This window comes from Montipora foliosa, chromosome 12 (genome assembly GCF_036669935.1).
Source record: "Montipora foliosa isolate CH-2021 chromosome 12, ASM3666993v2, whole genome shotgun sequence".
NCBI classification, from domain to species: Eukaryota; Metazoa; Cnidaria; class Anthozoa; order Scleractinia; family Acroporidae; genus Montipora; species Montipora foliosa.
In genome coordinates, this window is record NC_090880.1 from 41,766,027 (window position 1) to 41,781,026 (window position 15,000).

The 15,000-nt window shown below is 43.9% G+C and overlaps 2 protein-coding genes across 2 annotated transcripts in view; both read left to right on the forward strand.

Moving 5' to 3' along the window:
* The window catches only part of LOC137980331 (cholesterol 24-hydroxylase-like), a 12,443-nt gene extending 7,409 nt beyond the window's left edge, over positions 1 to 5,034 (forward strand). The window contains exons 3-4 of the mRNA XM_068827747.1: positions 1,994 to 2,066; positions 3,743 to 5,034. Of these exons, the coding sequence (XP_068683848.1) occupies positions 1,994 to 2,066; positions 3,743 to 4,262 (593 nt within the window). The 3' untranslated portion in view covers positions 4,263 to 5,034. The remainder of the gene's footprint in view (positions 1 to 1,993; positions 2,067 to 3,742) is intronic.
* Positions 5,035 to 9,165: 4,131 nt separating this feature from the next.
* LOC137980111 (uncharacterized) overlaps positions 9,166 to 15,000 on the forward strand; it is a 7,991-nt gene continuing 2,156 nt past the window's right edge. The window contains exon 1 of the mRNA XM_068827473.1: positions 9,166 to 15,000. This exon is cut by the window's right edge and continues 979 nt beyond it. Within this exon, the coding sequence (XP_068683574.1) occupies positions 9,294 to 14,543 (5,250 nt within the window). The 5' untranslated portion in view covers positions 9,166 to 9,293 and the 3' untranslated portion in view covers positions 14,544 to 15,000.

Genomic DNA, 15,000 nt, shown 5'->3' on the forward strand with positions numbered 1-15,000 from the left:
GGGCAACATGACTCTGGTTTCGGGCGACATAACTTCGGGCGAGATGACTTTCGGGCGACTTGACCGTAAACCCTCTCTTTCACGTTGAGCATCGCTTACTCTTCGCCTGAGTACTATTTTCTATGGACTTAACTGATTGGGGTTTAATGTGAAGCGCTAGTTTTCTACCCCATATGAACCATGTGAGCGTTCGCCCTACTGATGGAAATGGGCCCACACAAGGACAGAGAAAAACTCTGATCAGGGTGGGAATTGAACCCACGACCCTGGTCAGACTTTTCCTCTGTCCTTGTGTGGGCCCATTTCCATCAGTAGGGCTAAAGCTCACATGGTTCAGGTGGGGTAGAAAACTAGCACTTCACTTTACCTTCTAATAGTTAAGTCTGTTGAAATATAAGTGCTACACGGCCAGCGTTGGCAAAAGCGTAACCCTTCCTTGTAATATTTTCTTGTCTCTCTCTCTCTCTCCATCCCCCCCTCGCCCTCTCCCTCCCCCTCAAAAAAATGTATTTAATATTTAGCTTTTTTACTGGTTGTCTTCCAAATTTTTTGCTTGTTTTGTGAAATGTAATATAACTTCCCGCCAAAACACGCGGGTTCCAGCTTCGCGACATTTCGCGTACTGGCTTATATGAAAGGTTGAAGGGATGGACGCACGGTCGTAGGATTACGTCATAACCATAGATGGGGTTACCATATTTCCAACCACCAAATTTATTCAATTGTTAGTGCATTTACCTCATATAAGCTAATTGATGACCCTGAAAAATGTTACGTCTAAATACCCTGCGAGAAGAGTCTCCTTCGATCTTTCTATATAAGTCGGGAAGACGAAGGAAGATGGCCAGCCCCCTCGACATTTCGTTTTGAGCATGTGTTAAAAATTCAAATGTATTTGGTTTCAGTCACGCGTGACCAGTAACCACAAAACAAAACGAAAACAGTCGCGATATTTTCGACCAACTCTGGCAAGGATAGAGTTCATACTTTTAAACGGCCAATTCATATTTTAATGAGAAATTTATAGGTTTCTCGCAGACTAGTTTCTGTAACCGACATGCAGAGGAAATACGTATAGGAATTTTACCACGCTTTTGTAAACTTCAAAAAATATTGAAGACGCGTGGGGATTGATCATGCGGAAAAAAAACCCAATATATATATATGAAAATATAAATGTAAATATCTTCAGCGAACTCGTGCATTTGAGTTACAATTGTCATTTATCAAATCTACGGTTCATGCCTCTCATGCTAAATTTGGAAGATTGTAAACTTGGTTTCTTTATATCCTGATAGTTGCACTACGATAGAGTGTTTTCACTCACGTGATCAGTAACCTTGTTTTTCCACCGAAACAAAAGAAAACGTTTGCAGGATAATAAAGCTCAATTCCCGGAGGATTAGTTGGTAGACCAACATGGCCGCCATTCTATTCCAATATGGCCGCCGTTCTATTGTTTAGGTACACCAATATGGCCGCCGTTCTATTGTTTAGGTGCACCAATATGGCCGCCGTTCTATTGTTTAGGTACACCAACATGGCGGCCGTTTTATTGTTTAGATACACCAATATGGCCGCCGTTCTATTGTTTAGATACACCAACATGGCCGCCGTTCTATTGTTTAGGTACACCAATATGGCCGCCGTTCTATTGTTTAGATACACGAATATGGCCGCCATTCTATTGTTTAGGTACACCAGTATGGCCGCCGTGACGTCACGTGAAAACGCTCTATAGTTATTGCCCAACTTTCACCGTAAATATGAACCTAAGGAGTCCCTGGGGAAATGCTTTCCACAGCAAAAGGGCAATGATGGCATAACGTAACACTTTAGTTCTTGGTAAGGTTGAATTTAGCACCACCAAAACCACATGCCAAAGCCAAATCGGTTTTCGGAAAGCCAGCTGCCAGACGAACTGTGCTACGCCACTTCCGAACCCCTTTAGGGTTTTTTTCTGACTCTTAAATCATCTTTTCGTCTTTAACAGGTCAAGAGACCACCTCAAATCAACTGTCTTTCACTCTTCATGAAATTCTCAAGCACCCGCATATTGAAGACAGGTATTCTAAAGAAACATGACAAAATTTAACATTACAGGTTAAATAACTATTTTCTTTGCAATGCCTGATTTAATTAGTCCTTTAATTACTGAGGTAAGCCTATTGGCGAAACGAGATCCTAAAGTGTATCTGTAATTTTAATTGCAGTCATCATGAAGAAAGGTGTTTAGCGTTTTCTTTTAGTTCAAGCTGAGGAAATGAAGGCTAGAAGTAGTTTTGCTACGAAGTAGTTTAAACAAATTGAGAGATAATGTTTTTGATGGTGTGGAACAACACCTGTCCTGCATCATACAGTCTGGCAGGGAGTAGGTGGTTTCGACGCATGAAGACAATGCCACCATCACTACCAATATGCCAACAACATGATCGGTCTACTCTAGTTTCAAGGCCCGGAAGAAGATAGCCTGCGAACAACGGGAGAGCTTGCTAGCAAGGGGACGACCAAGAAAGAAGTGGATAGATGGAGTCCAAAAAACACTCATAGACCACAACGTGACGCCGAAGCATGCGTCTGTCCTTGACAAAAACCGTCAATTCCTTTTTTTTTATTTTTGACACGCAAGCAGAAGGAAAATTTAGATGAAGATGTGATTGAAATGGTCCACTTTTGGCCTTTTTGGCAGTCCAGGATCTGAAAAGTTCCTTCCCTGGAATTGGTGCAAGTAGGACCTATGTCCAATGTTAGGCCGTGTTCTTGGTCGCGTTTCAAACACCACAGTGTCTGGTTTGCTGTGCTCCAATCGCTGGTCTGTCTGAATCGTGAAGTCCCACCGGAACTTGACGCTCCGACTCCAGCACCGGCTACTGATTACATGATGAGCATACCACCCAGATCCTCTCTCGAATCCAAGTCTCTCGCAAAGCCTCCAATGTATTTTATATAATAACCCAAGTTATTCTCGCATTTTGATTTGTTCTTGCCTATGATCTATTAGAGGACAGACGCACGATTGACGTCACCATCAGCTGTTTCGGGAAAGGTTGTCCAAAACGAGCGTAACATGCAGCGTTCGCGACAATTTTGAAACTCACTCATATCTCAATGTCAGTAATAGCCTGAGCGTGTATATCTAGGTGACGTTTTCGATAGCATTGCCGTCATGTTCTCGTTGACTCAAACTGACAGTTTACCATAATGCCTTTCGGCATTCTCGTGTACGCTTTTATCCTCCTTTTGGAAACCTTTCTCGAAACAGCTGTATAAAACAAATATAGATTCCATGTTGCCGTGCGTCTGTTCAGAAACTTCACAGATGACGTCAAAATGTGGTAAGAACATCGGCTAGCGCCTCGTGTGACACTTTTTTGTTCTTACCACATTTTGACGTCATCTGTGATCTATAACTGAACAGACGCAGGGTAACATGGAATCTATTTGTTAAAAAGCTGCAACCTTGTCGTGTCCCAACCGACGGTAGTGTTTTTTGCGCTAGCAGTGTGCGCCACAGTCTCGTTCCTCCGACCACACAACCTGCACGCAGGTGACACGTCCTGATTGTTTATGTTTGCCTTTGAAGTTCTTCTTCTTCTTCTTCTTCTTCTTCTTATTATTATTATTATGATTTTTATTGTTATTATTACTATTATTATTATTATTATTATTATTATTATTATTATTATTATTGTTGTTGTTGTTAAATTTTCTCCTTAACGGCTTTGTCTTATTTTTCGTGTAGAATTGTTCAAGAAATTAATTCTGTGCTCGGTTGCCGTCAATTCGTTGAATACGAAGACCTTGGTAACCTTCAATACTTGGGACAGACTCTGAAAGAAGGACTGAGACTTCATCCACCGATTACTGGAACAGCACGAATAACAACAAAAGAAGAAAATTTAGGCGAACATTTCATCCCCGCGGGAACTACTCTCAACTTCAGTTGGTATGTATTACATCGACTTCCAGAGCTATGGCCCGAGCCGGAAACGTTTGATCCAGATAGGTTTTCTCCTGATGCTAAGAATTCAAGCAGTGGCCTAGGATCTAATTATTTTCCGTTTTCCATGGGTCCAAGAACTTGTATTGGACAAACATTTGCCCAGTTTGAGGCACGAGTGCTCATGGCGAGGCTGCTACAAGAGTTTAAATTGACATTGTTGCCAGGGCAAAAGGAGATTCAGCACGAAGAGAGACTGACCATGAGGCCGAAGGGTGGAGTACTCTGCGTCATTAACAGAAGACGCGAAAAGCAAATGTAACCTGAGAATTTTTCATTCAGTACCTCCATGTTAAAAAACAGACGACACAGTGGTAAGGAATTTAAATGACGGCAACGCCGTCGAGTCAACAACAACTTGAAAATAATACTTTGTTCTGCAGGTTTTTCGCGAGGTTTCTACCTCGTTCATACTTTTCAGTTTCGGTTAGATATCTTCAGTTGCATCTTGCTACGACTGCATCTGGACGAACGCTTTTGACTGCTCATATTCATGTGTCGTCCAAACCTTAAAGTGCTACTACGACCAAAAAATAATTCTTGTTTTTCTTTGGATTTCAGAACTATGTTAACTAAACGCTAAGTGACCCAAGTTTTAAGTTCTGATTTTAAAAAGACACCTGTTTATTTTAACTGGAATTTTGTTATTTGTTGGTCTCTCAAGATTTTAAAGTAATGGCGGAGCTGGGTCGAGGAGAAAATTACGTCAAAGACTCACTGGTTTAAGAATGCAATGCGTGTGTACGCGGCTGAATTAATATGCAGCACTGGAGTTTCGGGCTTTCAGATTTTTAAACTCGTGTTTTGCATATATAATAAGTTGCGTTTACACGCTGAAATTTTAAGCTAGTGAGTCAATGACGTCATTTTTCCCTAGATCCAACCGTCTGAGGTCCAATTGGTCAGTTTTGAACGTGAGTAATGGCGGACCGTGTAATCTAAACGTTACATTCAAAGTAAAAGACGCACCGTCGGCTTCCATTGATACCAGTTTCGTAACTGAAGGAACTACCGACGTTAAGTAAATTGACTTTACTTTACTTTACTTTACTTTACTTTAATTTACTTTAATTTACTTTAATTTACTTTACTTTACTTTACTTTGCTGTATTGTACTGTACTGTACTTTACTTTAGTTTACTTTACTTTACTTTACTTTCCTCTCCTCTCCTCTCCTCTCCTCTCCTCTCCTCTACTCTCCTCTCCTCTCCTCTCCTCTCCTCTCCTCTCCTCTCCTCTCCTCTACTCTACTCTACTCTCCTCTCCTCTCCTCTCCTCTCCTCTCCTCTCCTCTCCTCTCCTCTACTCTACTCTACTCTACCCTACCCTACCCTACCCTACCCTACCCTACCCTACCCTACCCTACCCTACCCTACCCTACCCTACCCTACCCTACCCTACCCTACCCTACCCTACTCTACCCTACTCTACTCTACTCTACTCTACTCTACTCTACTCTACTCTACTCTACTCTACTCTACTCTACTCTACTCTACTCTACTCTACTCACCGAAATGCAGGAATTCATCGAAAGGAAGAAAATTAGCCTGGCTTTCGTAGCGGAAACGTGGCCAAAATCTGCTGTGGAACACTGTTGTTGATATTCCTGGCTTTTCCATTTTACGGAGGGACCGGACATCTAACGCACATGGCGGTGTTTGTTACTTTCGATTTAAAAAGCTTCAGGAGTTATCGTGTTGTAAAGATCATGAAATCCTATGGGTGCATTTGCGACCAAACCGCCTCCCGAGAGGTTTTACGTCCCTTATCGCGGCCGTTATTTACGCTCATCACTGGACCAAAGACGAAAACGACTCTATGCGTGATCACCTATTTCAATATCTCTCGCTGGCTGAATCACGATACGCTAATTGCGCATTCATCGTAGCGGGGGATTTTAATCGCCATAACTTGTTGTTCTAGGTTTATTGAGGGACAGAATGTAATTTCGGCTAAGATCATGCATAAGAAGAAGACGGGAGAGAAAACGTGTTGTTCTAGGTTTTTATTGAGGGACAGAATGTAATTTCGGCTAAGATCATGCATAAGAAGAAGACGGGAGAGAAAACGTGTTTTTCATATGAGCAGAAAAACCCTTTTTTTTTTTTCCAAAAAAACAAAAAAAAGAAAAACAAAAACAAACTTTTGTAAAGTAAAATGAGGAAATTTTGAATGTGCTTATTGCATAGAGATGTAGAGTTTGACTCAAGAGGACAAGTGATCTGCAAATATAAATTTCGTTATTCTCTTATTTACATTATACCGTTTCTTTGACACAACGAAATGAAAGCACAACTTTCTCGCGAAAATTTCTATGATAAAAACTTGTTCAGAAATCCAAACTCTACGTTAACAGCACACACTAGGCCTACTCCTGAGTATCTGGCTGGAAATATTTCCTCTGGCCGCGCTTCAGCCGTTCGATGAGGGCTAGTCTGGTGCTTCTTAAGTTGCCTCGCACATGCCCAAAACGAATTCTAGGTAATTTTGCCATTCCATGACAAGAGAAGACTCCCGATTCTCATTTTATATATATTTTTCATAAGTGTCGGGCCACCCAGTCCTACGAGCAAAATACCGCATCGATTAAAGGTTTTAGCCTTCAGAACTGGCCCAAATTGTATCGGTAGGTCCTGGAATAGACACCTTTACTCGTGAACCGCCATGTTAACAACAGAGCATTTTAGGCGTCCCAGTCTTCATGAAATTATCTCTCACCTCTGTCTCGAGAAGACCAGACACGCACGGTTCTTTCGTTACTTTTATGCCTTTAGAATCTTGAACTGAAATGTCAATTTCTGATAAAGACCAGCATGTTCATTTTTTTGGTAGACTAGGTATCGGAGAGCCACAGAACATTTACGCATGCGCTGACGGAATGTTTGAACAAGAGAGAAAAACGCAGTACCTCCAAACATGGCGCTGGAGCGTCGTAGCAAACGAGTGATCCCGTGATTTCGGCCCGTGCGATGGCTTTTGGACGCAGTTGGCCCTTCGCTGCTTTCTGCTACCGACCTCGCCCCCCGGTACGGCATTGAGGGAGAGATATGGCGGGCCCCTAAACCATATGAGACAAATCCCACGCCTACTAACAGTTCCAGACCGCCCTTGGCAATTTAACGTAAGAATTCGATGGCTTATATATTCAAGGGAAAAGTCATTTTATCTGTCATATGGTAAGTACGTACTGGAGTCGCAGATTACAAAGTGTGCGCACGCGCCCTGCGAAAGGTAACATACTTACATGCATAAACTCTATTTCATCTTGAATTTCAGAATAACTACAGGAGCTAATGTCTTGGAGACATTACATTTGCAGTTAAAATACATAGCATATACAGATACATACTAAATACTTAATCTTTAAAGATATATTCATTGAAAAGAAAAGCTGCTGTACGAAATGCGGCCCTGGATTCTCTTTTAAGACCGTCTTGTTTACATGTACAATACAGGCGAACTATCCTGTAAATGGATGGGTACGAACAGTTTTAAAGTCAAAACTGAAAATCACTTTTTCATTGTTATATGCTCACGTTGTCGTCAAAACCTAAAATTTGGTGATTTCACGTTGTTGTTTTGTGGAGTACGGCAAAGAAATGCACGGAAATTCGTGTTGCACGTGCAGCACGAGCATTTTTCCTTTTTCAACCAATAATATTCTTGTTTTGTGGCGTTGCCGTAGCCGTACCCGTCGTCTTTGCTAAAACTCCCTATTCATGCGGTGGGTGCTGAAGAGCTATCTCCACAGGAACTGGCGAACGCTATCAACGAGGCGTTCCTAGAACCAATGGAAGAATATCGTCTGCCCCGCCCACTGGCACAAATCCCCCTGGAAGAAGACTCAGCACACTACCCGGGGGTGTCAGAGTTGCGCATTGCGAGACTCCTAGCAAAATTAAATCCGTCTAAGGCGTGTTGACCGGATGATGTACCTAATTGGCTACTGCCGGAGTACTCTTATCTTCTCGCTTACCCTGTATGTACTATAATTAATGCATCCCTACAAGAACAGCACCTTCCTACCATCTGGAAGTACGCGGATGTATCCCCACTACCCAAGAAAAAGAAGTTTGATGATTTGAAAAAAAAAGATCCGAGACCAATCTCGCTTACCGCCTGTTTATCTAAAGTCGCTGAGGATTGTGTGGTACAGGATTATTGCATAAAGCCTGCTATTCTCAAGGTCCTGGACCCGAATCAGTATGACGCCCTTGTACACATGTTCCATAATTGCCCAATTTCGATAGATTGAAATTCAGTCCTAAACAAAAGGCATCATCTCCATTTTTGTAAACGTTGACAACCACTGTTGTTTCAAATTTCTGAGCCCGCGTAGACGAGCCGGAATTCCGTGATTTGCGGACTTCCTGCCTTGGAAGTGGCCGGCGTCCGTGCTCTTGGTGTTGACCAAAACAAAAGCGGATTCTGGAGACAAGATTGCAGCTGCAGGATGCAACAGTACCAGCAATTTAAAACATGGTATAGAGCATTTTGACATGACGTCACGGCGGTCAAGAAAAGGAATGGCGGCCATAATGGTGAACCAAACGTATCCTTCGGGAATTGAACTCTTTTTTTTCGCCAATACTTTCTTTTGTTTCAGTAAGCCAATATGGCTGCTGGTGACGTGAGTAAAAACGCTCCATAGAGATTCATGTGATACCGTATTTCGACGGCTATCGCCCTGAAGCAGTTAAATGTCGAAGAAGATGGATTCAGTTTGTCATTGCAAAACAGAGGACTTAACCATTTGAGGTTTGGAGCGCTTTTGCATCAAATGTGACAACACAAATATGAAAAAATGTTTAAACAACTATTTTCCAGTCCGATTCTTTAAATGATAGTATTAAGAGGGCTCAAGTTATGAGAGAAATGGACTGAGTGGAAGCAACAAAAAGAAACGAAGCCAAAATAAAATCAGATATTTAATCAAATGCACCAGCAGTAAGCAACATGTACTCTATTTGTAAACGATCTTAAACGAAAAAAAATTATTTCCTCGTTCACTTTGCTTCGTCTTCTGTGTCGCGGACATTAGCGTTACATTGCGTGATTTTGAAACCCGAACTGCCGAACCCCAAGACTTGAAATGTAAGCTATTGGAAATATAATCTCGGTGAACTTTAGACCTTTTTTTTGTGCTGTATGAGAGGAGAGTTTTTTCAGAGACAACGTGTCAAGCTAGAATCGTAGGAAAATAAATAATTTTAAAATTACATCAAGCGCGTGATTATTTGTCGCGAGACCCGTTCACGACAAAAGTGGCGACCCCGCCAGGACACTGGAAAGCATGGAAGACCTTTACAAATCAATAGAGGCGAAACTACAACTTCTCACCTTTACGAATGGACAGACAAGCGACGCGGTGAAAAAGGAAAACTTCGCATCAGTAGAGAGATTGAAAACAACTCTAGCTAAGAAAGTGGACGAAGTTCATGACCTCAAGGTAAGAGTACAAGAATTGAGGTTCGAAGAGGGGGATGACGGAGAAGAAATCTTAAAATGGAGCACAGACCTTGAAGAAAAATTAAGCGTGTTTGAAAAGGCCATTGACAACCTCGGGTCAAAAATTAAGACGTTCAGGAGCGCGGCGCTCGAAAACGAAAAGAAAAGGGAGGAAGATGAAGCAGCTGTAATTAGAGAAAAGAAATTTCAAGAAGAGATGCGTTTTGAAAAGGAAAAATTAGAGCAGAAACTTAAATACGAGGCGAAAATTGAAGAAAACCGAAAATGCCAGATTAAAGAACAATCAATCAACGCGAAGCTGCCCAAATTACAAATTACAAGGTTCAATGGCACGCATACAGATTGGCTGAGGTTTTGGAACCAGTTCAAAGCAGAAATTGACTCGGCTGATGTGCCCCAAATCACCAAATTTTCTTATCTGAAGGAGCTGCTGGAGCCACGGGTTAGAACAACAGTTGACGGCCTACCCTTTACTATAGAAGGCTACGAGAGGGCGAAAAGCATTTTGAACACTAATTATGGAAAGGTTAGCGAAATAGTTAACGCGTATGTAAACAACGTAATGTCTTTGCCCGCTATCCATGGAACGAACCCCAACAAAATCATGGAAATTTACCAGAAGTTGTCCCCAAATCTTCAAGCATTGGAGACTATGGGTAAATTAAAGGAAATCAATGGTTACGTTCGAATGACGCTCGACAAGTTGGAGGGTATAAAAGGTGACCTGGTGCGCACTGATGACAACTGGCAGGAATGGGATTTTCCGAAACTACTTGAAGCCTTGCGCAAGTGGACAGAAAGAAACCCTCCGAAATTGGAAGATAAATATCAGCAAGAAAAACCAACGCTGCCTAAGCCACCTCGATCAAGGACGTACCAGGCCAACCAACAAGACCCCAGAAGAAAGCCGTGCGTTTACTGCGATAATTCATCTCACCAGTCCATCAACTGCGATAAAGTCACCACGATACAAGAACGAAGGAGACTGTTGAACGTAAAACAACTTTGTTTCAATTGTACTGGTGCAAATCATAAGGCCTCAGAATGTCGCAGCACTTCCACCTGCAGAATTTGCAAACGGCGTCATCATTCATCTATCTGTGAGAAAACATCTCAGCATCAAGAACATATGTTAGTGGCAACCGGAAGAGGCGCGGTTACCTATCCAGTCGTTGTAGTTAACGTGGGAGGGATACATTGTCGTGCCCTACTTGATACCGGTGCTGGGAGCTCATATGCTTCTGCCGCATTACTCGACCGACTAAGGAAACAACCAGTGCGAAAAGAGCTGAAACGAATCGAAATGATGATGCAGGCAACAACAAGAGAGATTGAAATCCATGAAGTCGTCGTTAAGAGCTTATCAGGTGCATTTCAGCTTCGGACCGAGGTAACCAAAGTAAATCGTGGTGTCCTGCTCAGCTTAGGCAACCCGGGATACAAGGACATGATTGGACGATACCATCATCTGAAAGGGGTAGAAATGGACGACATCGATACGAAAAGGGATTTACCAGTTCACCTTATCCTTGGTGCCAGCGAGTACGCTCAAGTCAAAACAGAGACCACACCCAGAATCGGCAAACCCGGAGAACCCATCGCAGAATGGACGCGCCTGGGGTGGACTATCTTGTCACCCGGAAGTGAACCAAATCTCACCAGCATGTTCCTAACACAAACTTCCGCTGTTGACTACGAGAACCTCTGCAGACTTGACGTGCTCGGATTACAAGACCATTCGGTTGGCGATCAAGACCTCGTTTACGAAGAGTTCAAGGAGCAACTCCTAAGGGACCCAGAAGGATGGTACGAGACTGGCTTACTCTGGAAGGGCAACCATCCACCTCTTCCCAACAATAAGCCAGGAAGTCTGAAACGCCTGGAGAACCTCGTAAAGAAGCTGGAGAAGCAACCAGGGATGTTGGAAAAGTACGATGAAATCATCCGAGATCAACTAGCCCAAGGAATAGTCGAAAGTGCCGAAGGCGAACCAGAAGGCAAAGAATTCTATATCCCACACAAACCAGTGGTGCGAGAGACGGCGGAGAGCACAAAAATCCGCATTGTCTATGATGCTTCTGCGCGAGCCTACCACCAGGCCCCATCCCTCAACGATTGCCTTGAGACTGGTCCACCATTGCAGAACAAGCTCTGGAGTGTGCTGGCAAGGAACCGCTTCCACCCAGTGGCATTAGCTGGAGACCTAAGGCAAGCCTTCTTGCAAGTGCGAATAAGAGAGGAAGACCGAGACGCAATGCGGTTTCATTGGTTGAGAGATTTGGAGAGCAAGGAAGTCGAAACCCTGCGTTTCACACGGGCGCTGTTCGGGATGTCAACGTCGCCATTTCTGTTGGGCGGAGTAATCGAACAGCATCTTAACAACCTCCAACACAAGTATCCAGACACAGTAGAGGAAATAAGAAGAAGCCTTTACGTCGATGACCTAATCAGCGGCGATAAAACGATCGCGCGTGCACAGCATTTAAAGGAAATGTCCCAGACCATCTTCAGAGAGGCAAAATTCGAGCTACATAAATGGCACTCTAATGTCCCTATCCTGGAGCGGCCAGAATATCGAGAGGAAGGACCAGTCGAGCAGCAGAGTTCTCAAGGATGCGAAGCCCAAACCTACGCCAAAGACCAGTTGGGTGTAAAAGGAGGAGAAACGAAATTACTCGGTGTGCGCTGGAACAAGGCCACGGACAAAATCCAAATCAGCTTTCCGGAAGCGATCGAGAATGTCACCAAGAGAGAAGTCCTGGGGAAGTTAGCAAAGATATATGATCCCTTAGGGTTAGCATCGCCCATCACTCTGGAGGGAAAGATGCTCTACCGACAAGCGTGTGAGCTGCGAATTCCATGGGACCAAGAACTACCAAGGAAACAGACGGCCAGCTGGAAGACGTGGGAGGGAAATCTTCCCGAAATAATTGAAGCACCAAGAAGCATCGTTCATTACCAGGAAGAAATAACCAGCATTAACCTTCACGCTTTCGGCGACGCAAGCAGCCAAGGCTTATCAGCAGCAGTATACGCTGTGTCTCATCAACCCTCAGGTATATCACAGGGACTCGTAGCCGCCAAGTCCAGGCTTGCAAAGAAGGGATTAACCATACCGAGGCTTGAACTGGTAGCCGGCCATATGGCTACTAATCTGGTGCACAACGTGAAACAAGCCCTACAAGGATTTCCCGTAACAAGTGTCCATTGCTGGCTAGATAGCAGTGTTGCTCTCCACTGGATCAAGGGTGGTGGGGAGTACAAGCAATTCGTGAGTAATCGCGTCCGAAAAATCCAAGACAAGGAATACATTCATTGGCGCCACGTGGGTTCAAAGGAAAACCCTGCCGATCTGGGCAGTCGAGGAGGAAAAGCAGGAGAATGTGCGGATCTGTGGTTTCAAGGACCGTCCTGGTTACCATACCCAGAGAATTGGCCGTCAGACATCGTCACTAGCCCAAGCAAAGAAACTCAAGCTGAGGCAAAAGTGATCAAGGAGGTTCTCGCCGTGGCAATAGCAGACGACAAAGAACTTGACCAGTTATTACAGAAGTGGGATCTTTGGAGGGCGGTTCGAATTTGTTCATGGATAACACGGTTTATCCAAAACTGCAAGTTGAAACATCAACAGAAGATCAGCGGTCCTCTCAACACTGCGGAGATAAACCGTCGGATAGAGTTCTGGGTGCGAGATAGTCAAGTCAGATGCCTGAATACAGCCAGTTTCAAAGAAGATCAGCTACGATTAAACCTTCAGAAGAACGAAGACGGTTTATTTGAATGCAGGGGCCGCATTCAAGGAGATTATCCAATCTACTTACCCGAAAGTGCACTGTTCACCAAGAAGCTGGTCATGCACGTGCACACCCAAACCTTGCACGGGGGAGTCGGCATGACGATGGCGAAGGTTCGAGAGAAGTACTGGGTGCCACGGTTACGACGTTTGACAAAGCAAGTGATTAGGGGCTGTCACGGCTGCAAAAGATTTCAAGTGGCGGCACTCCCAAATCCACCGACAGGCAACTTGCCGAAGGAAAGAACAGCTGGATCAGTACCATTCAAGTTCATTGGAGTGGATTTTGCTGGACCAATTAAGTACCTCAGCAAGACCAAAAAGGAAATGAAGGCTTACATTGTTCTTTACGCCTGTAGTCTCACCCGAGCGGTCTACCTGGACCTGTTACCGAGCCAGAGCACTGACGAGTTCCTAAGCAGCTTAAAACGATTTATATCAAGAAGAGGGCGCCCCGAAAAGATCTTTTCAGACAATGGGAAAACCTTTGTGGCAGCAGCGAAGTGGCTGAGGAACGTTATGAAGGATGAAAGGTTGAACGACTTCCTCGCCAGACAAGAAATAACTTGGCAATTCAACCTCAGTCGAGCCCCATGGTGGGGGGGACAATTTGAGAGATTGATCGGCGTAGTGAAGCAGAGTCTGTACAAGTCCATTGGTAACGGGAACCTCAGATGGCACGAACTTGAAGAGGTGATCTTAGATGTGGAGAGAATTGTTAACGACAGACCCCTCGATTATGTGGAGGACGACGTCCAAATGCCGATACTGACCCCCAGCGTTATGCTCTTCGGCCAACCAAATCAACTCCCAGAGGAAGACCCGAGCAACATGGAGGATGACAGCCTCAGAAAACGAGCCAAGTACCTGCGAAGGTGCAAGGAGGTGCTGTGGTTGAGATGGAAAAACGAGTACCTCAAGTCCCTCAGAGAGCGCCACAACCTTAACCAGAAAACCAAAGAAACAGCCTTGACTCCGGGAGACGTTGTACTTATCAAGGGTGAAGAAAGAAATCGAGGATTGTGGAGGATCGGTGTAGTGGACAAGTTAATCCCTGGTAGAGACGGGATAGTGAGAGCAGTGCGACTGAGGGCTGGAAAATCTTTCCTGGAACGACCAGTTCAACATCTCTATCCGCTTGAGCTGTCCTGTGACAGAAACACCCAAGAGGGGACTGCTAGATTGAATGCTCGAGCTTCAGAGTTCCAACCTAGACGTGCTGCAGTCAGTGCCCGTCAGCGCATAGCTGCGATAGCAGAAGATGAACTAAATGAGAACTGAACTTTTCAATGTGATTTAGAGTTGTTAATGTTATCGTTTACCTTGTTCAATGATTTATATTTGACATCATAAGAGTCAAATAGGGGGAGAGTGTCGCGGACATTAGCGTTACATTGCGTGATTTTGAAACCCGAACTGCCGAACCCCAAGACTTGAAATGTAAGCTATTGGAAATATAATCTCGGTGAACTTTAGACCTTTTTTTGTGCTGTATGAGAGGAGAGTTTTTTCAGAGACAACGTGTCAAGCTAGAATCGTAGGAAAATAAATAATTTTAAAATTACATCAAGCGCGTGATTATTTGTCGCGAGACCCGTTCACGACATCTGTTTAGTGATACATTTGCTTGCCTTTTGTTTTGCATTTTTCCGGCTGCTAACTTAAGGCTCCATTTAGGAAGGCAAACGGGCTCAAATCCTGGGATGTTGAATCACACAGGACAATTCAATTTCAGGGC